This window comes from Neovison vison, chromosome 13 (genome assembly GCF_020171115.1).
Source record: "Neovison vison isolate M4711 chromosome 13, ASM_NN_V1, whole genome shotgun sequence".
Classification (NCBI taxonomy): domain Eukaryota; kingdom Metazoa; phylum Chordata; class Mammalia; order Carnivora; family Mustelidae; genus Neogale; species Neogale vison.
The window spans coordinates 32275320-32297038 of NC_058103.1; the positions used below are offsets into that span (position 1 = coordinate 32275320).

Genomic DNA, 21719 nt, shown 5'->3' on the forward strand with positions numbered 1-21719 from the left:
AAGCTTCTATTTAGTAGGCAGTTTTGCTGTGGCAGGCCAGGCTATGCTTAGATCCCTCTTTGACCCTTCAAGTTATTAAAAAATTTTTGTGACTTGGGTGACTCTATAAAGGTGGTCTCTGTTTTTAGAGGCAGGGACTTCTCTGGGTATTCAGCTAACAAAATGCCTTTGCAAATAGACAGAGGTCTTTCTCAGAACTTGTGTAATTGGAGAATGCTAAGAGATGAAAGGGGCAGGAATTCCTGGAGGGGACACTGGATATTACAGCGGCCTACCAGAGAGTCAGAAGTGTTAGGTGAATGGCTGTTTTCTATAAAGGTTAATGGATTGACATGGATATGTGGGCAAATGAGACAGCGACAGTGCTAATGCAGTCATCTTTTTTTCATGCTGATGGTAGTGGTTCCTTCTTAAAGTCTATTGAGAAGAACAGCTGTTGTGTCCGTCTGCTTGACCAAGTTAATATTCCATATTGATAGTGGATTAGATAAAAGCATTAGATAAAATGCCCTGGCCTCGTGTTAACTGAAAAGCAACTGAGCTGCATGGAGGTGAGTAAACAGACTGTCTTCTTGGGACTGTAGAATGAATGAACAGTGAGGGGGGTCAGAGTGTGGTCAGCCTTTAACTTTGTGGTCAGCTAGCTGGGGAGGATTGTGGACGACATGGATCCCCACAACTTAATGTTGTGTTTGCATTGGTGTCACCCATTTTACCCACACAGTCCAACTAAAATTAAGTATGTTTCCCATTCTCTGATCTGAACTAGTTTGTGGGTCTCCCACCTCCCCCCGTAATCTAGAGCATTTTGGGAAATGGGGCTTTGATTGCCTAGATACTGGACTACAAAATATTTTTCTCCTTCTTTGGAGCCCTGCCCTGTTCCTCTTAGTTAGGATATAAAATAAAAGATTTGCATGAAGTGAGTTTTTAATTTGTCATTTACCTCCCACACTGTTTAGAATAAAGTCAAAGAAAAGACCTAAGAGAAGGTGATTCTTTACATTCATGTCCTACTTGGTGATAAATTTAATATCACCTTGTTTAGTTTTTGCTTTTCTAAAATGGAACAGCAATCTTTAAGTTTTTTCATGGTAGTGTTTTGCTTTGTTTTAATTTTTTTTATTTATTTATTTTAACAGAGAGAGATCACAAGTAGGCAGAGAGGCAGGCAGAGAGAGAAGGGGAAGCAGGCTCCCTGCTGAGCAGAGAGCCGGATATGGGGCCCGATCCCAGGACCCTGAGACCATGACCTGAGCTGAAGGCAGAGGCTTTAACCCATTAACCCACTGAGCCACCCGGACACCCCTGTTTTTTGTTCTTTAAAGATTTTATTTATTTATTTATTTATTAGAGAGAGAGAGAGAGAGAGAGAACATGAGAGGAGAGGTCAGTGGGAGACGCTGCTCCCTGCCGAGCAGGGAGCCCGATGTGGGACTCGATCCTGGGACTCCAAGATCATGACCTGAGCCAAAGGCAGTCGATTAACTGAAGAGCCACCCAGGTGCCCCTTGGTAGTGTTTTAAATGTGAATTTTGCTTGCGAAGTCCTCCATCATAAAAGGGAGTAAAAATATTAAGTGTGGGAATTTGGGGCAAGCATTTTTTCTGTTATATTTCTGTAGCTTACCTATTTTTAAAGGGTTACCTGCTGCTGAACCGTTCTGTTATCTAGGCTAGAAGACTTTACTCCAGGTCAGCCTCAGATTCAACACCAGATTCCCTGGGTAAAAATATGCAGAGACTATTTGAAATTAGATATCAACATAAAAAGGAAAAAAAAGAGAAAGAAACCTGTACCTTCAGTTTCACCACTTGAGGTGAAGTTCAATTTTCTGGTTAATTCAAGTAATTACCATGTTACTAAATTTAGATATAATTACGCAGTTTGGGTAGTGATTTCTTTTGGTGGTGATTGGTGTTGGCACTATTTGGTCTTTGTTCTCTTGCTCATTTTTCCTTGTATCCCACAGCAAGTACTTAACTGTGAGAAGGCGGGTCAAGACTAGCAGTGCCCCAGTTGTCTTCTTGAGCACTGTCTGTTAGCAGGGCCTCAGTCGTAGGCTCCAGCCTGACCCTGGGAGGAGATGGCCCCTTCCAGTACACCCTTAGAAGAGGGACCATTTCCAGCTGCTCTGATGATGTTAAACATATCTCTGCAGTCAGCCTGCTTGAAATAATCTGTGTTTTTGCAAAGCTTTAAAAAAAAAAAAAAAAGACAAAAGAATTCTTCTGGCTATCTTATATATATATATATATATTTTTTTTTTTTTTTTAATTTATTTGACAGACAGAGATCACAAGTAGGCAGAGAGGCAGGCAGAGAGAGAGGAGGAAGCAGGCCCCCCACTGAGCAGAGAGCCTGATGTGGGGCTCGATCCCAGGACCCTGGGATCATGACCTGAGCCGAAGGCAGAGGCTTTAACCCACTGAGCCACCCAGGCGCCCCAGCTATCTTATATTTTAAATTAGCCCAGAACTTTGTGCCCTCTCCTGGAGGACACTTCTCCCAGATATTCATACAACTTGTTCCTCATGTGAGCTCTGCTCAAAATTCCTTGTTGTCAGAGAGGCCTTATGTGATCAGTCTATGTAAAACAGAAATAGCCAACCCCCAGCACCCCATATATGTCCTAATATCCTGTTCAATTTTTCTTTCTTTTTTTTTTTTTTTTAATTTGAGAGAGAGACAGTGAGAGAGAACATGAGAGGCGAGAAGGTCAGAGGGAGAAGCAGACTCTCCATGGAGCTGGAAGCCTGATGCGGGACTTGATCCCAGGACTCCAGGACCATGACCCGAGCCGAAGGCGGCTGTTTAACCAACCGAGCCACCCAGGCGCCCCTCAATTTTTCTTTATAACACTTACCACCATCAGACACACATATATATTCTTAACTTTTTTTCCTCTACCCACTGTTCTCTCACATTACATGTGCATGTAATTTTTTCTCTCCCCACACACTAAAATATAAGAAGCTTCATGAGGGCAGGGATAGCATTTTTTTTTTAAATCAATTCTGTATTTCTTTCCTTGGCACAGTGCCCAACACATAGTAGACATTGGATAAATATTTGTTTAATGAATAAAGGATGAACTCATTTTTATTTCAGTCTCCCACAGTCAGCAGTATCCCAGGCAGCCAACTTTTAATGCTGGAAGGGGCCCAGCAGACAACCATGAAATGCCATAAATGAATTCCAGGGCAGTTTTGTGATTCCAGTGTGTGAACACTTAAACGGTCTGACTAGACGGCAGTGGGTCAAGACCCCCGCCTTGGAAATCATCCCAAGCTGTTCCCTTGTGATGGTTCCAAGAGGAAGAGAGGGTCAGGAATTGCCCTTACTCCTGAGGTGAAGCCTGTACATTGTATGCATTTTCTACATATTTTAGGAGCTGTCATATTAAATCTCAGAGGCCTTTATTCTGTGGGAGTTTTCTTCCTTCTAAGGCAGTCTTCTGAGTCAGCATTCTGTCTGGGAGTCCCCTTTTACCTTTTCATGACTTTCCCTGCTGAATAGCTGAGCAAATAAGAAATCACTGATCCTTCACTATGAAATACTAAACCTGTGATAAGCCCAGCCAGTCTCACTTTTTTCCCCCCACTTTTTTTTTTTTAAGATTTTTATTTATTTATTTGATAGACAGAGATCACAATTAGGCAGAGAGGTAGGCAGAGAGAGAAGAAGGGAAACAGGCTCCCCGCTGAGTAGAGAGTGGATGTGGGGCTCGGTTCCAGGACGCTGGGATCATGACCTGAGCCAGGGCAGAGGCCTTAACCCACTGAGCCACCCAGGCCCCCCCTCCTACTTTTTTTTAATATTTATTTTTTGTTTGTCTAGTTTGAGAAAGTTCTGGGGGCGGGGACAGAGTAGCAGGAATTCTGTATGAAGTTTTGTAGCCCCTTTTAAACACAGAGCATGAAATGAGATGTTGAGTAATAAGTAAAGTATATACTATGTATACAAATAAGGAGCAGATAGTTCTCTTAGGATCCCTCTCCCCATGTGTCTTGTTTTGGGTTCAAGTTTCAGATGCGCATGGTTAATTTGGAAATGCAAGAAATGCTAGAGCAGTGGGGGAGTACACTAAGGAAAGAAAGGGTGACTTAGCAAGTCAGCAACAGCTGTGGGCAGTTGGGGCTTGATCCTGGGAGGAGAGTGTTGAGCGCGCACTTCAGAGTTACTCCTTCTCCCCACCCGGAACGAGGAAGCTGGAATATTGATACACCCACTTCCGCCAGTCATCAGTTGAGCGCAGCTTCAAAGAAATGTTCGTTCACCGGAGCAGCCTGCTGTCTCCTAGGCTTTGATTTTGATACTGGCAGTTGGCAATGAGGTAGATCGTATGAAGCAGCAAGGCCTGAGGGATGTGAGCAGGGTATCATTGAGGATTGAGCTATGCCTTGCTTCCTGTTTCTCCTGAAACAGCACCCATTGCTTTCCCTTTGCCCCCTTCCTTTCACCTTTTTAACGTCTTTACCCAGGGTCAGCTCCGTGCTCAAATCTATCTTGGTTTGCCCCTTACGACTCACCACACATCTTATTTGTCTTAATATGGTACCTAGTGATCTCTACTTCCTGGCATGGTAGTTGTGTCTATGAATACACACATGTATATTTTCTACCATAGCTTCTTGGAACCCAGCTATTACCTTACATGTCTTCATAAGTCCCAGAGTACCTGGCACATAAGTGCCCAGTTATTATGTAATTAGGCCAATCTTTCCCCCTAACTAGTAGGTGGTTTTGTAAAAAGGTTTGAGAAGAAAGCCCTTGGGTTCCTGAATTCCAGCTTCCTAACTTCCTGTAAGGAAAGTATCAGAAACTTCAGGGACTTACTGGATGAATCCTAAAGTCAGGGCAACGAGGACTCACTTTTTCTTTTTCCTTTTTTTTCTTATTTTAAAGAAACCTTTAAAAAGTGTATACGTTAGGGGCGCCTAGGTGGCTCAGTGGGTTAAGCCTCAGCCTTCGGCTCAGGTCATGATCTCAGGGTCCTAGGATCCAGCCCTGCATTGGGCTCTCTGCTCAGCAGGGAGCTTGTTTCCCCCTCTCTCTCTGCCTGCCTTTCTGCTTACTTGTGATCTCTGTCAAATAAATAAATAAAATCTTTTAAAATTTTTTTTAAAAAATAGAAAATAAAATTAAAAAGTATATACTTTAATAGTATTAAGTATATTCACATCATAATGTAACCGTTTCTACCATCCATCTCCAGAAGTTTTCATCTTCCCATACTGAAACTCCATACCCATTAAACAGCATCTCCTCATTCCTCCCTTCCATCCCCGTCCTGGGCAACTACCATTCTACTTTCTGTCTCTATGAATGTGACTATTCTAGGTACCTCATAGGTGGAATCGTACAGTATTTGTCTTTTGTGATTGGGCTTATTTTACTTAGCATGTTCAAGATTCATCCATGTTGTAGCACAAGTCAGAATTCCCTTTTTTAAGGCTGTATAATGTTCCATTGTGTGTATATACCACATTTTTTTTTTAATACATTCATCTGTTGATAGACACTTGGATTGCTCCACCTCTTGGCTAGTGTGATAATGCTGCTATGAACATAGGTGTACAAATATCTCTTAACGGATCCTCTTTTCAATTCTTTTGGATATTTACCTGGAAGTGGGATTGCTGGATCATGTGATAATTTTATGTTTAATGTTTTGAGGAATTTTTTGGGTATTTTTTTTGATATGAGCCGTCCTAATGAGTGTGAGATAGATTCTTACTGTGGTTTTGATGTGTATTTCCCTAATTATTAGTTAGCATGTTGAGCATCTTTTCATGTGTTTATTGGCCATTTTGTGTATGACCATTACATATTTTTTTCTTTGGAGAAATGTCTTTTCAAGTCCTTTGCCCATTTTTAAACTTAATTTTTAAAAAAATTTTTATAAACATATAATGTATTTTTATCCCCAGGGGTACAGGTCTGTGAATTGCCAAGTTTACACACTTCACAGCACTCACCATAGCACATACCCTCCCCGGTGTCCATAACCCCACCTCCCTCACCCAAACCCCCTCCCTCCAGCAACCCTCAGTTTGTTTTGTGAGATTAAGAGTCACTTCTGGTTTGTCTCCCTCCCGATCCCATCCCGTTTCATTCATTCTTCTCCTACCCCCTTAACCCCCCCGTTGCATCTCCACTTCCTCATATCAGGGAGATCATATAATAGTTGTCTTTCTCCGATTGACTTATTTCACTAAGCATGATACCTTCTAGTTCCATCCATGTCGTTGCAAATGGCAAGATTTCATTTCTTTTGATGGCTGCATAGTATTCCATTGTGTATATATACCACATCTTCTTTATCCATTCATCTGTTGATGAACATCTAGGTTCTTTCCATAGTTTGGCTATTGTAGACATTGCTGCTATAAACACTCGGGTGCACGTGCCCCTTAGGATCACTGCGTTTGTATCTTTAGGGTAAATACCCAGTAGTGCAATTGCTGGGTCGTAGGGTAGTTCTATTTTCAACATTTTGAGGAACCTCCAAGCTGTTTTCCAGAGTGGTTGCACCAGCTTGCATTCCCACCAACAGTGTAGGAGGGTTCCTCTTTCTCCACATCCTTGCCAGCATCTGTCATTTCCTGACTTGTTAATTTTAGCCATTCTGACTGGTGTGAGATGATATCTCATTGTGGTTTTGGTTTGTATTTCCGTGATGCCAAGTGATATGGAGCACTTTTTCATGTGTCTGTTGGCCATCTGGATGTCTTCTTTGCAGAAATGTCTGTTCATGTCTTCTGCCCATTTCTTGATTGGATTATTTGTTCTTTGGGTGTTGAGTTTGCTAAGTTCTTTATAGATTTTGGATAAACTCAAATTGTTTTCAAATGTGTCTAAGGAAACTTTTTAATTGAAGTCTTGTGGGATTAGTCTTTGGGTTTCCTTGTCTCGAGCATATTTATGAAGTGATTTGTCAAGTAACCATGACCCAGCAGCTTAGAGACTTCTAGTTCTAATCAGATTTCCACCATTCCCTCACAGAGAAAGCATAGAATCCTAAATTAAAGGAGCTTTAGAGAGTGTCTGTTACGGCTCCTATAACAGAATAGCACAGACTGGGTGTCTTATAAATTATAGTTTCTTTCTCACAGTTCTAGAAGCTGAAAGTCCAAGATGAGGGTACCAACATGGCTGGTTCTGGTGAAGGCTGTCTTCAGGGTTGCAGAACATGAACTTCTCTCTGTATCCTCACATAGCAGAAGGCACCTGGGACCTCTGTTGGGTCTCTTTATTTATTTATTTTTTAAAAAGATTTATTTATTATGAGTCTTTTTTTTTTTTTAAAGATTTATTTATTTATTTATTTGACAGATCACAAGTAGGCAGAGAGGCAGGCAGAGAGAGAGAGGAAGGGAAGCAGGCTCCCCGCTGAGCAGAGAGCCCAGTGCGGGGCTTAATCCCAGGTCCCTGGGATCATGACCCAAGCTGAAGGCAGAGGCTTTAACCCACTGAGCCACCCAGGCGCCCCTATTATGGGACTTTTTAACAAAGATTTTATTTACTTATTTGAGAGAGAGAATAAGCGAGAGCACAAGCAGGGGGAGGAGCAGAGGGAGAGGGAGAAGCAGACTCCCCACCAAGCAGGGAGCCCAGCGCAGGGCTCGATCCCAGGATCCTAGGATCATGACCTGAGTCAAAGGCAGTTGCTTAACTGACCAAGCAACCCAGGCGGCCTTGTTGGGTCTCTTATTAAGACTGCTAATTCTTTTCATGAAGGCTCTACCCTATTCCCTAATCACCTCCCAAAGGCCGCACCTCCTGATACCATCACATTGGGCATTAGGATTCCAAAATGTATATTTGGTGGGGAACACAAACATTCAGAAAATAATAGAGAGCTACCAGGTGAGGAAATTGGGCCCATTTTCTTTTTCCACTGTGCCCTGGGCTAAATCACCTAACCCCTATGGATAACATTTTCTTTATCTTTAAACAGGCCTTTCTCTGCCTCCTTTCTCACTTTCTTGCAAGTATTTTGAGGACTGGTGAATTGATTTTTTAATTATTGTAAAGTATTTACATAAGGCATGAAGTTGTGTGTCAGTTGAATTTCACAGTTTTTGCAATTGTTCAGTGTCATTTTTAAGTCAAGTTTTCTGTAGAAAAATGTAGGCCCTGGTGGCCTGGATGGCTCAGTCAGTTAACTGTTCAACTCTTGATTTTAGCTCAAGTCACAATCTCAGTGTTGTGAGATCGAGCCCCCACATTAGGCTCTGTGCTGGGCTTGCAACCTGCTTAAGATTCTCTCTCTCTCCTCCTTTGCCCCTCCCCTCCATGCCTCTTTTTAAAAAAAGAAGACGGGGCGCCTGGGTGGCTCAGTGGGTTAAGCCGCTGCCTTCGGCTCGGGTCATGATCTCAGGGTCCTGGGATCGAGTCCCGCATCGGGCTCTCTGCTCGGCAGGGAGCCTGCTTCCTCCTCTCTCTCTGCCTGCCTCTCTGCCTACTTGTGATCTCTCTCTGTCAAATAAATAAATAAAATCTTAAAAAAAATAAAAATAAAAATAAAAAATAAAAAAAGAAGACAAAGAAGAAAACAAAACTATAGGCCTTTCTTTTTCTAGGAAATAAGGGGATGACGCCAAAAGGCAGAAAGTAGTGCTGACTTCAGCTTAAAGCAGTATACTTTTGTTAATCTTTGCAAATAAATGAGCTGTCAGGGTTGCTGACTTGTTGCTGTTAGGCAATGTTAGACAATGCTTTTATAAGTCCTCATTAAAATCAGTCTGGTTCAGTGTCCTATCTGAGATCAAGTAGTTTGAAACTGCCACATAGATGGGGATTGCTTATGATCGTAGCACTAACTCATGGCTGTGTGGTGATGGCTTCCTGTTCAAAGATGTCCATTGACAGCAGGGACGTTCAGGATGCTTACACTTGGAATAAGATCTCTGGGAAGCTCCTAATTTTTTGTTCTGCATTAGAAGTGTTTTTGAAAAATTGTGATAAAGTGTACATAACATAGCAATCACTGTGTAGACTGTATGGAGGCACCTGGAAAAATTAAAAATAGAACTACCATATGATGCAGTAATTCCACTACTGGGTATTTGTCCAAAGAAAATGAAAATACTAATTTGAAAAGATACATTCACCCCTGTGTTTTTTGTAGCATTATTTATGGTAGCCAAGCTATGGAAGCAACCCAGGTGTGCATCAATAGATGAATGGATTAAGAAGATGTGTGTGTGTGTGTGTGTGTGTGTGTGTACACATACATGAGTGAATACATGAGTGTATACAAGTGTATACGTACACGCACATGTGTATATATATATATGTATGTGTGTGTATATATATATATATGAAATATTTGCCATAAAAAATAATGAGATCTTGCCATTTGCAACAATGTGCATGGAACTAGAGTGATATCAGTCAGACAGAGAAAGACAAATCCTAGAGAAAGACAAACTGGTGGTTGTCAGAGGGAAGGGGGGGTTAGGGAGATGTGGAATAGGTGAAGGGGATTAAAAGGCACACACTTCCGGTTATAAGTAAGTCATGGATTTGCAAAGTATAGCATAGGGATAATATAGTCAATAATAATGTGATAGTGTGTGGTAACAGATGGTAACTACACTTATCATGGTGAACATTGAATAATATGTAGAAATGTCAAAACATTATGTTGTACACCTGTAAGTAGTATAGTATTGTAGGTCAACTATGCTTCAGTAATACAAAACTTAAATATATGTATATATACAACAAAACTTTCCATCATAATCATTTTTAAGTACGCTGTTCTGTGGCATTAGCTGCATTCAGATTGTTGTATAGCCATCACCACCGTCCATTTCCAGAACTTTTTCATCCTCCTAAACTGAAACTCCATACCCATTAAGCGGCAATTCTCCTGTCCTTCCTCCCCCTAGTCCTTGGCAACTACCATTCTACTTTCTATCTCTATGAATTTGAGTACCCTAGGCACCTCATATAAGTTGAACCATACAATATTTGTCTTTTTGTATCTGGCTTATTTCACTTAGCATAATGCATTTAGGATTCATCCATATTGTAGCACAGGTCAGAATTTCCTTTTTAAGGCTAAATAATAGTCTGTTATATGTGTATACCTCATTTTATTTATTCATTCATCCATCGATGGACATTTGGGTTCCACATTTGGCTGTTATAAGCATTCTTTTATGAACATTTTATGTACAGATAGCTCAAGTCCCTGCTTTGAGTTCTTTAACATATACCTAGGAGTGGAATTTCTGGGTCATATGGTAGTTCTGTGTTTTTTTTTTTTTTTAAGATTTTATTTATTTATTTGACAGAGAGAGAGATCACAAGCAGGCAGAGTGACAGGCAGAGGGGGTGGGGGGGGCAGGCTGCCTACTGAGCAGAGAGCCTGATGTGGGGCTTGATCCCAGGACCCCAAGATCATAACGTGAGCTGGAGGCAGAGGCTTTAACCCACTGAGCCACCTAGCCCCTATGTTTAACTTTTTTTTTTTTTTTTAATTTGACAGAGATCACAAGTAGGCAAAGAGGCAGGCAGAGGGAGAGAGAGAGGAGAAAGTAGGCTCCCTGCTGAGCAGAGAGCCCAATGCGGGGCTTGATCCCAGGACCTGAGCCAGAGGCAGAGGCTTTAACCTACTGAGCCACGCAGGCGCCCCTATGTTTAACTTTTTGAGGAACCTCTGTACTGTATTCCATAGTGTTTGCACCATTTAATATTCCCACCAACAATGCGCAGGGATTCAGTTTCACCACATCCTTGCCAACACTTGTTTTCTGTTTTTTTGTTTTGTTTTATTTGTTACTTTTCTTGTGTGTGTGTGTGTTTTGTTTTGTTTTGTTTTGTTTGGTATTAGCCATCCCAATGACTATGAAATGGTATCTCATTGTGATTTTGATTTTTATTTCCCTAATGATTAGTGATGCTGAGCATCTTTACATGTACTTATTAGGCATTTATATATTTTCTTTGGAGAAATAGCTGTTCAAGTCCTTTACCCATTTTGGAATTAGGTTGTTTGGTTTTTATTGCTGAGTTTCAGCCAGTGAACTTTTAATTGGCAAATAACATTAAAGAGGGTATTTGCTGTGTGATGCCTTATGAATATTTTCCCATTTTGTCTCATTTATTTTTTAAAAAATCTTTCTCTATATATATAGGTAGATAGATGTAGATATTTTATCAGTCAAGATATAAATAATAAATATGTATTTTTTTTTTTAATCCCAACAGTATATCCTTTCAGGCTCTGATGACTTCAACCTGTACATGTGGAGAATTCCTGCAGATCCAGAAGCAGGTAAGTATATCCCTAGCATGAACCTACTGCTAATGTTGGCTCTGTTGATTGACCTTTGGCATATGTTGTGCCCTGAAAGGAGTGATCTGTAGAAATGGGATATTTCTCTTTTAATATAGTAAGTTTATCAGAAAAGTGACCAAGGGAAATTTAAACATAAAAAAATAGAAGCCAGGTTTCACTATAACCTCATACAGACAGATCCTTATTGACTTAGTGATGCTCATATTTCTTCCCAAGAACTTTCTTTAGACTTCATAGATCTCCATTATGTCCATTTTCCTTGCTCCTATTTCACCCCTGGAATATTTTTATCTTGCTTTCTCTTTTTATCCATCTGCATATTCTTGTTTATTTCTCTAGGGTCTTTTCCTTTCCTTTGGCCTCCCTGATGATGGTAACTAAAGGGTAGCTTTCTTTGTTGATGGACAAGTTCAGTCCCTGGGGTTTGGCTGATCCCAGATATCAAAGAAATTTAGAAAGAAATAGTTTTGCATTTTCTCTAGATGTATTCTGAAAAATGCCTGCAGCTTTCCATGAATTTGCATCTAGGCCATCTGAGCTTTCAAACATCATGGATCATTCTTCATTCTTGATAATGGTGTCTTCACGTACTCAGTTCAGTCTTCCACTGGTTGCTTTCTACTGGTAGAAAAATGTCTGTTTTTTATCCTCAGGACAGCTCAGTATAGCCATCTGCTCCAGGTGATACATGGCATCAAACTGGAAAATGGCCATTAGGAAAGTAATAGAGGATTATGCCAAGTTTATTACCTAAAATTTGTCTAGTCCTCAGTGTTTAGGGAAGTTGTTGGTTTGCTTGTTGCTGAATTAACAATATTGTTACCAAATGTCTGCCTTTCAAAACTTGTTGAAGCCCACTTTTGATGTAACCATCCTATTACTGCGGTCTGGTTACTAAACAATTTGCAAAAGACCTTTTTTCCCTTCTGGAATTTAGAAAGCATGAGTGAAGCATCTTACCTATGAAGCACAACCACATGGGACAGCAGCGGTCTAGCTGAACAAAAGTGATATTCTAGCACTAGACTATTATGTCTCCACCCCCTGGTCTTATAGATTGATTATCTGAGAATTAATCTTTGGGCTTAATTATATCTTTTACCTGATCTTAAAAAGCTTTTACTTATTAAGTCAGTGTGATTTTTTTTTTAAAAGATTTTATTTATTTATTTGGCAGAGAGAGATCACAAGTAGGCAGAGATGCAGGCGGGGCGGGGGGGGGAGCAGGCTCCCCACTGAGCAGGGAACCTGATGTGGGGCTCGATCCCAGGATCCTGAGATCATGACCTGAGCTGAAGGCAGGGGCTTAACCCACTGAGCCACCCAGGCGCCCCAAGTCAGTGTGATTTTTTAAACTAGAAAATGGATAACCCCCTTCCACTGAGCTGTTCTCTGGAATCTTTTTCATGTTTGTATAAAGAGAGAATAGGGAAGAATTAACAATAGTATTGCAGATTTTTTTCCTCTCCCAGCTTATTTTTGTACTGATTTAGGTATGGGCCACAGTGGGCTGACTTTTAAAATATAGATGACTATGCAGTCTTCAGGTCAGCAGGGATCTGATAGCTGACTTAGGATTCCAGTATTAAAACTGGGAAATGGATACCCAGACTTTCCAAGGGTTTTCTAGGCACAGCTGCTTTAAAGGTATTCCAGTTCTAGATTCTCAAATTCTATATGTATTCTTTCATAAAATCAGTATTCCTAGGAAAGTACCCATTCTCCTTTCCCACTTCCCCTTTCCTATTCTTTCACATTAGAAAATAAAAACAAAAACAAAACCCAGAAAACCAAAAATACTCCATAAATTTCCAACCATTTGCTCTAAAAGGTAAAAACCTCCAAGGTGCAAAAATATATTAGGCTGAAATGTCTGGGGGCAGGGGGCGGGAATAGGTAATGTGGAAATACTATTTCAAGGAGGAAAAACGAATGATGTAAAATTTCTATTAAAAAAGTACTTGTAGGGGCGCCTGGGTGTCTCAGTGGGTTGGGCCTCTGCCTTCGGCTCAGGTCATGGTCTCAGGGTGCTGGGATTGAGCCCCGCATCGGGCTCTCTGCTCGGTGGGGAGCCTGCTTCCCCCTCTCTCTCTGCCTACTTGTGATCTCTCTTTCTGTCAAGTAGATAAATAAAATCTTAAAATAAAATAAAATAAAATAAAAAATAAATTAAAAAGTACTTGTAGGGGCGCCTAGGGACTCAGTAGGTTAAAGCCTCTGCCTTTTTGGCTCAGGTCATGATCTCAGGGTCCTGGGATCGAGCCCCACATCGGGCTGTCTGCTCCTCAGGGAACCTGCCTCCCCCACTCTCTGCCCTCCTATCTACCTACTTGTGATCTCTCTCTCTCTGCCAAATAAATAAATAAAATTAAAAAAAAAAAATGCTTGGGCACCTGGGTGGCTCAGTGGGTTAAAGGTTAAAGCCTCTGTCTTCAGCTCAGATCATGATCTGAGGGTCCTGAGATCGAGGCCCACACACTCTGCTCGGCGGGGAGCCTGGTTCCCCCTCTCTCTCTGCCTCTCTGCCTACTTTTGATCACTCTCTGTGTCAAATAAATAAAATCTTTAAAAAAATTTTTTTTTTAATTTCAAAAAAATTACTTGTAGGGCTTCAGATCCCACAGAGTATACAGTGGTGGCTCCCACTGCACAGTAACTACAACAGTCACAAAAGCCATAAAGGTGTCTGTAGCAACAAAGTGTGCTAGAAACACTCAAGTTCTGAAGAAGGCAGAGCCCTTCTAGCCCACCCACAGGTGCTGCCCCTCGTCTGTCCTGGGGCATGTGCACAGAGCCTACAGATTGGGCCACCACAGAAGAAATCAGAATTTGCACTGGTCACATGGGTTGATATGACAGAATCTAGAGGTGCCCCAGTCCCATGGCCAGTCTTCCCTGAAGGACATTTGCTGAGTGCTAGGGTTGTCCTGGGAACTACAGGACTGGCCCCGAGAGGTGGAATGCAGGTGGGTCCCACCTTAACACAGTATTTTGGAGACAGAGCACCGCCCACCCCCACCCCTCCCACCCCACCCCCACACCCCGCCATGGGAGGGGCCTGCTCTATGGAGCTTTTGCCAGAGCATACCGGGGAAAGGAGGATAAAGCGCTAAGCTTAAAATCTCTAAAGGACAGAACATTCAGAGCAGAGAACAACAGAGACTTGCCAGACTCTCCATTAAAAGCCCAAGAGGTAGGGCACCTGGCTGGCTCAGTCTGTAGAGCTGCAGCTCTTGATCTTAGGGTTGTGCGTTCAAGCCCCACATTGGACATAGAGATTAATTTGGGAAAAAAAAAAAAAAAAAGGCCCAAAAGGCTTACACTCAAGGATGGGCTGGACCAGGAAGGATGAGTGAACTATCCTGTAATCTCCTGGTGCTTAGGACACAGACCCCAGTTTGAGAAAGGCACCTGCAACAAGCACACTTTAGGTCTTGACTTGAGATACCTGAAGCCAGAAGTAGATGTATTCTTACTAAAGAAGCAACCCAGCACTGAACTGGTTCCTCCTGATTAGATTGAGGATGATCAAGCCCTTACTTTATTTTCTCAAGAGTAGAATGGGGAATGCCATAAGGAGGAAATCAGCTTTGGTCTGTGTTAGTCTGCTAGGGCTGCGATAACAAAATCCCACAAAATGGGCGACTTAAACCACAAAAATATATCTTTTCACAGTTCTGGAGCTTAGAAGTCCAAGAGAAAGGCGCCGGCAAGTTTGATTTCTCCTGAGGCCTTTCTCCTTGGCTTGCAAATGACCACCTTCTCACTGTGTGCACACATGACCTTTTCTCTGTGCACACACATCACTGGTGTCCCTTCTTCTTAGGAGGATACCGGTCTCATAGGATTATAACTTCATTTAACCTTAATTACTTCCTTAAAGGCCCTATCTCCAAATACAGTCACATTAGGATTTAGGGCTTCAGCATATGTTTTGGGGGAGATAATTTAGTCCATAGCAGTCTCTATGGTTTTTTTATACTCCATGTCTAGCATATGATAACAAATAATGAGGCATGAAAATGTGGCTAGTAATCAAGAGTGAAAAAATAATCAATAGGAGCCATCCATAGTATTATCCATATATTGAAGTTAACAGATAAGGACTTCAAATGTTATAAACAAACAAAATAGAAAAAAAGATGGAGAATTTCAGTGGAGAATTGTAATCTATTTAGAAAATCACATAGACATTATAAAACTGAAAACTGTATCTAAAACTAAGACTTTATTGGGCGGGTTTAACCTGCAGTGAGTGGACAGGCTTGGTGAATAAAAGGCAGGTTAATAAAAGCTATCAAAGGACAATGGGAACAGAGAACAGAAAGAGCACAGTGTAAGAGATAAGAGGTGCACAGATGATTCAGCATAGATGAAATTGAAGTCCCAGGAGGATAAGAGAGAGAAAATGAAGCAGAAGCAATATATGAAGAGACAATAGCTAGAAGAATTTTCTAAAACAAATGAAATAGACTAATTCTCAGATTCAAGAAACTCAGTAACCACACACAGGATAAATACAATACACTTAAGCACATCATACGTCAGACTATTAGAGACAAAAGATAATGAGAAAAAGCCCAAAAGCAGCCTGAGAAAATATACAAATTACCTGTAAATGAGCAACAGTAAGAGTGATGGCCAAATTATAGAAGCCAGAATATAATAGAATGATGTCTCTCAGGCGCTTAGAGAATTAAAACCTGCCAACCTAAAATTCTATATCCAGGGAAAATATCTACCAAAAATGTAGATTTAATAAATACACTTTTAAAAAAGAAATTATAGAATTTTAATGCAATTGCTTCCAGCCCTCAGTGAATTAATGCATCTAAATACTGAGGAGTGACAGGTGTGCAACATCTTAATAAGAAAGGCAATTAGACATTATGTGCCTTCTGATAAAAAGAACACAATACTACTGATAGGCTTGCCAAATAAAACAACTCTGAATAAAACCTCAGGATCCAGCTTTCAGTTTGCAGGAAGCACAGAGGACAGAGGAGCATATTGTACTACATTGTGAGCTTACAGTCCACAAAATCCAGAGTTCAGAAACGTTAGGTCAAAGGGCCCATTTTCTCTAGTAAATACATCCTACTGAAAAAAGGAAGGGATGGACAGGAAGAAGCCTATTGTATAAGAAAAATAAATGACGGGGTGCCTGGGTGGCTCAGTGGGTTAAAGCCTCTGCCTTCGGCTCGGGTCATGGTCCCAGGGTTCTGGGATCGAGCCCCACATTGGGCTCTCTGCTCAGCAGGGAGCCTGCTTCCCCTGCCCCTGCCTGCCTCTGCCTACTTGTGATCTCTGTCAAATAAATAAATAAAATCTTAAAAAAAAAAAAAAGGAAACATAAATGACATATTAAAACAAAAACCAGATGAAACTATTTAGAAATGCACACTTGGATGAATAAAATTATTAAAAATGCAGGGAGGTGATTAATATAAAGATCAGGTAATAGCCGATTTCATGGGAGGAAAAGGGTTGTAATTGAAATGAGGCACATGAGGCATGGAAATAGCCAGAAAAAATGGCATTTTTTGACTTGAATGTCAGTTATGATAGTATTCACCTTAAAAAACTTTATTAAGCTCCACTTCTTGTGCTGTTTTCTGTATCTTTTTAATTTCTCAATGATGAAAAAAATTTGGAAATAAGTGTGGGTCAAAGAATAAATCACAAAAAAAAAAAAAGAATAAATCACAATAAAAATACAATTTTCTCAACTAAACATGAAAACAAGTCATCCTGGAATTCATCTCATGGATACTACAGGGGTATTTGACTATAAAATTTTCTGTTCACGTACCCACCCCGACAATAATTTTTTTCTTGAGTTACAACTTACATGTGTAAAGTACACTTTTATTGAGGAGTGACTTAAATCTATGCCAGGATGTCCAACATAATAAAGTGCTTGTTGCTCCAGGGTAACTCCAGCAATTAGAAAGTTCTTCCGTAAGTCTTACTCTGTTTCCCAGGAGTTGAATGCTGTCTTACTGAGAATGGCCTCTCTTCCTCTTCGTAGCCTTTTGCTCATTTGAAGGTAGCTTTCATGTCCTCTTCTAGATCTCTCCAGAGATAGCATCCTCCGCCCACCCCCGCCCCATGTTCAGTTTTGCATTTTCTCAAAGAAATGATTTTTATTTTTATTTTTATTTATTCATTTGACAGAAAGAGATCACAAGTAGGCAGAGAGGCAGGCAGAGAGCCTCCGAGGGGGGGAAGCAGGATTCCTGCTGAGCAGAGAGCCTGATGCGGGGCTTGATCCCAGGACCCTGAGATCATGACCTGAGCTGAAGACAGAGGCTTAACCCACTGAGCCTCCCAGGCGCCCCAAAAGAAATGATTTTATAATGTTTCTTTACCGTACTGATTTCTCTCCTCCAGATTTGTTCTACCTTTGTTTAAGGATTAACTAAATAAGCTCAGCAGATGTAGCCTGGCTAGACCAGAGGAAAATCTTGGCTCCTTGATATTAAGTGTGTTGCAGGGTGTTTCAGGAAGTACACTCAAGATCACATAAACTGTTTTTGGAGGTCACAGAACCCGTGATCTGCTCAAACTTAGAGTTGGCTAGGGGCCCCCATGGTGTCTACGTGGGCTGTCGTTGGTTCTGGATCCCCATTCTTTATTTGATGCTTGGATTTCTTATGATTGCTTGTCTTTCTTGTTGGGTTCACTAACTCGTAATTGAGGGGTTTGTTTTCTCTTTATTACCATTCCACATTACATCATCAGGTTATCACAGTAAGTCTGTCTCTTTGATCATCATCTTGTTCTGCATGTAACTAAGCACCTTTTGTGATTATTTTTCATAAACCTTGGCTCATTTGGGGAATTCAACCTTCCTGCCACTCTTCTGATGACCCACCCACATTCTTTTCCTTTGTTAGTATAGCTTTTCTTTTTCTTTCTGTTCTTTTTATCTTTTTCTATAACTTTCACTGTTTTTATAATTAAGTACTTCTTGTTATCAAAATAATACAGGTACATAATTCTAAATCAAATTAAGATATTATAAAACATTTTTTTAAAATGCAACAGTTCCTTTCTCTTCCTATAATTCATGCTATCTTTGAATTTTCAGTTTTGGACATTCTCTGTTGCCTTTCTACTCTTGAAATCGGCTACCTTTCCAGAAGGGAATCTTTATCTAGGATCTGCAGGATATTTGCCTGGCATTTGAGCCATGACTCCAAGAGCCAAATAAGGGAATAGAGCTGTGAATCTCATAGGTCTATGCACAGATTTTTGCTTAATCCCACCCTCCACTGCACCTGGTGTCTCCAGTCCAAAACCTCTTTAGGTCGGCTTCAGCTTGCAACCCCTCGGTCTCTGCCTGTTGGGGAATGGGGAGCTTCCTGGCCATATGTGCTCAGAGGAGAAGTATAATGGTGTAACTGCTCTTTATACAGGCTTTTAATTCCTCCTGGTTCTGGCCCTACTCTTAAGCCTGGCTTCAGGGATACTTAGCCCCTCTCATTTTTATATGTAACATCTCTATATTTAAATGTTGACAGTTCATAATTTTAAAAATACTCAGCAATGTTTGGCAAGCCAGACATATGAGGACTAGATGTGGCCCTTGGGTTCTAGCTTTGAATGCTTAGATGACAAAAAGTCTGTGGGGAAATCCTTACTCTAATCTGTCTCCTCATTGATTTAATCAAAATATGGGACAAGGCTGAGTTTGCTCTCTCAGTTCATGCCTGCATGCTTGTTGAACAGAAGATACTAAGGCAGGCTAATATGGGGAAGCAGCCTTGCTGTTCTATGCCTTAATGGTCCAGCGGGCCATCAGCATTTATTGCAGACCTGCTGTGTGCTTCACAGTGCATACCAGATGCTGAGAAAACTAGAGGGAGAGCAGTTCTGAGCATTAGCCAAAAGCAAGGACATTCTTTTTTTTCTCTGCTCTCCTGTTCAGAAAGAGAGAAAGTCACTGGGGAATTGCAGTTCCAAACTCCAAAGAGATGAAATGTATTTATTATATAAACAGTATAAACCTAACAAATCTCTTAAGTAATTTGCATAGGGCTTCATAGTAGGCTAAGGAAATCATTTTTTTTAAGATTTTATTTGAAAGAGAGAGATCACAGTAGGCAGTAGGGAGGCAGAGAGGGTTGGGGGGGGTAGCAGGCTCCCCGCTGAGCAGAGAGCCTGATGTAGGGCTCGATCCCAGGACCCTGAGATCATGACACAAGCCGAAGGCAGAGGCTTAACCCACTGAGCCACCCAGGCGCCCCAGGAAATCATTTTGAGATGTGAGACCTAATAACCACCATAAAACTTGCTACCTGGCAAGGTTAGGCTCAGGTTTTCAGTTGATATCAAATAATAACTCATTTTCTAAAAACCTCTCCAAAAATTAAAGGACTAGAACTGGGAATTTGGCTGTGGCAAAGAAAAAGCCCATCGGAATGTTTTACACCTCTCAAGTATGTAGGAAGAGCATCTGTTTTAATGTGGTGATTCTGAAGATAAAATAAACAGACCAGCAATTATGTATAGAGCCAGTGTGGTATGTTGGAAAGAGCATTAGGCTCAAAATCATACCTGGATTCCAGTCCAGTGCTGCCACTAACTAGCTGATGGAGTGATTCTAGGCAAGTTATGTAACAGCAATTGTCTGAGCTTTAGTTTCTGCTGTAAAAACCCTTCCCCTCCCAAGTCCTCATATCACGAAATGATTTAACAGTCTCGGGAGCTTTCTGAAAAATGTGTGTTTTCAAATGTAAGACGTTGTTACTGCCTTGTAGAATAGGATCATCGTCCACAGATCCGTAATTTCCAAAGCATTTGCTCCCTAGTAACTTAGGTATGGAAGTAATGAATTCGGCAGCATGTGGGTGTCTCTGGAAAATCTTCATATTATCTTCTCCTTCCCTTTCCCCTAATTCTTGTTGGAAAGGGCTTTAAGGTTTTTACAGATAAGACTTGTTTCCCTTGAGATCTGCTTCTATGTGAAGACCTTCCTATTTATGGAAAGAAACGTAATGTAATAGAGTTGGTAGGCCTGCATTTAACTCCTGATCCATTCGTCTAGTTTCTGCTTCGGAAAAATTGTTTAATCTTGCCAAACTTATTTCTTCATCTGTAAGACAAGAACATTAGTGCTATCAACAGTACAGCCAGCGTAATAACATCCACCTCCTGAGGGTGCCGGTGAGGGTGTTTAGCAGCTGCTCTGCCATGACTATTACTCCTCTGGAAGAAAGCTTTCACCCTTTGGACTCTTCTCTGAAAAACTCCTTAGAGTCCAAGACATTGTCTTCCTCTCCCTCAGGAATGGCTGGTTGAGTTGTTGCATCAAGGCTGCTCTTGATTCATTGGTAGTTGAAGGAGTGCTAAGGTTCTGTGACAGATTTTTCCCTGAACAGAGGGGAAAACGTGCAGTTTCACTGCCCAGTCACGGCAGCCACCCCCACTGCCAGCGGGCCACTGGAAACAGCTGTAAATGCATTTTCACGGGCCTGCACATGTGTGTGTGCTCTGTGTCTCTTCCTTTTTCTAGACCTGTTTTCACTCTCAGTGGGTTAGGCCTGAGCATCTGCCCTTTTTTTTCCCCCTCCCTTATGCCTGGAAGAAGAACTGTTTTTAATTGATCACAAGTAGTTGGTTGTAAACACATGTGATATACAGATGATCAAAGAAGAACTAGTATAATTGACTTGTTGTGCAGTTAAGCACTGCTGTCTGTGGAGTTCTTTGAGCTTTAACAGAGCATTGACTGTCCCCATCGGACTTTTTTTTTTTTTTTCTTTAAGTCTTAGGTAGTTATGTGATTCCTTAGGAGGCATCCACCACTCTCTGTGTTGTCACTACCCTGATTTAATTCTTTTTTTTTTTTAAGAATTTTATTTATTTATTTGACACAAAGAAAGAGACTACAAGTAGGCGGAGTGGCAGAGGGAGAGGGAGAAGCAAGCTCCCCGCTGAGAAGGAAGCCTGATATGGGGACTTGATCCCCAGATCCAAAGGTAGACACTTAACCGACTGAGCCACCCAAGCGCTCCTCCCTACTCTGATTTAATTCTTGTGATTTGAAACTTAGAGACACAGGGGATGTTCACTCAGGCCTTTTGGAATTACTCAGGTTATTTGGACAACTCTTTTAGACATAGCAAGGTAAAGAAGTAGTTCCTTGCCCCTCAGAACAGGAACCTCTTAATTCTACCAGTGGTATCAAAAATGAAATAGATTAATTGCCTCAAAAGGTACTTGCCAAACCTCATTTTGGTAGATAATAGCTTTAGCCTTCTCTTTCAAGCCTTGCTCCAGAGAAAATGATAAGGGGATTTACTTCAGTCTGTTCACTTACTAAGTATCCTAACATAAGACAATATGCAAAACCCAATGTGCCTGGGTGACTCAGTGGGTTAAGCCTCTACCTGTA

At 41.1% G+C, this 21719-nt stretch overlaps 1 protein-coding gene across 3 annotated transcripts in view; it reads left to right on the forward strand.

Moving 5' to 3' along the window:
- Window positions 1-21719, forward strand: part of DCAF5 (DDB1 and CUL4 associated factor 5) — a 100660-nt gene that overhangs the window by 60516 nt on the left and 18425 nt on the right. For all 3 annotated transcript variants that reach the window (XM_044231871.1, XM_044231872.1, XM_044231873.1), the window contains exon 7: window positions 11227-11293. In XM_044231871.1, the coding sequence (XP_044087806.1) occupies window positions 11227-11293 (67 nt within the window). The remainder of the gene's footprint in view (window positions 1-11226; window positions 11294-21719) is intronic.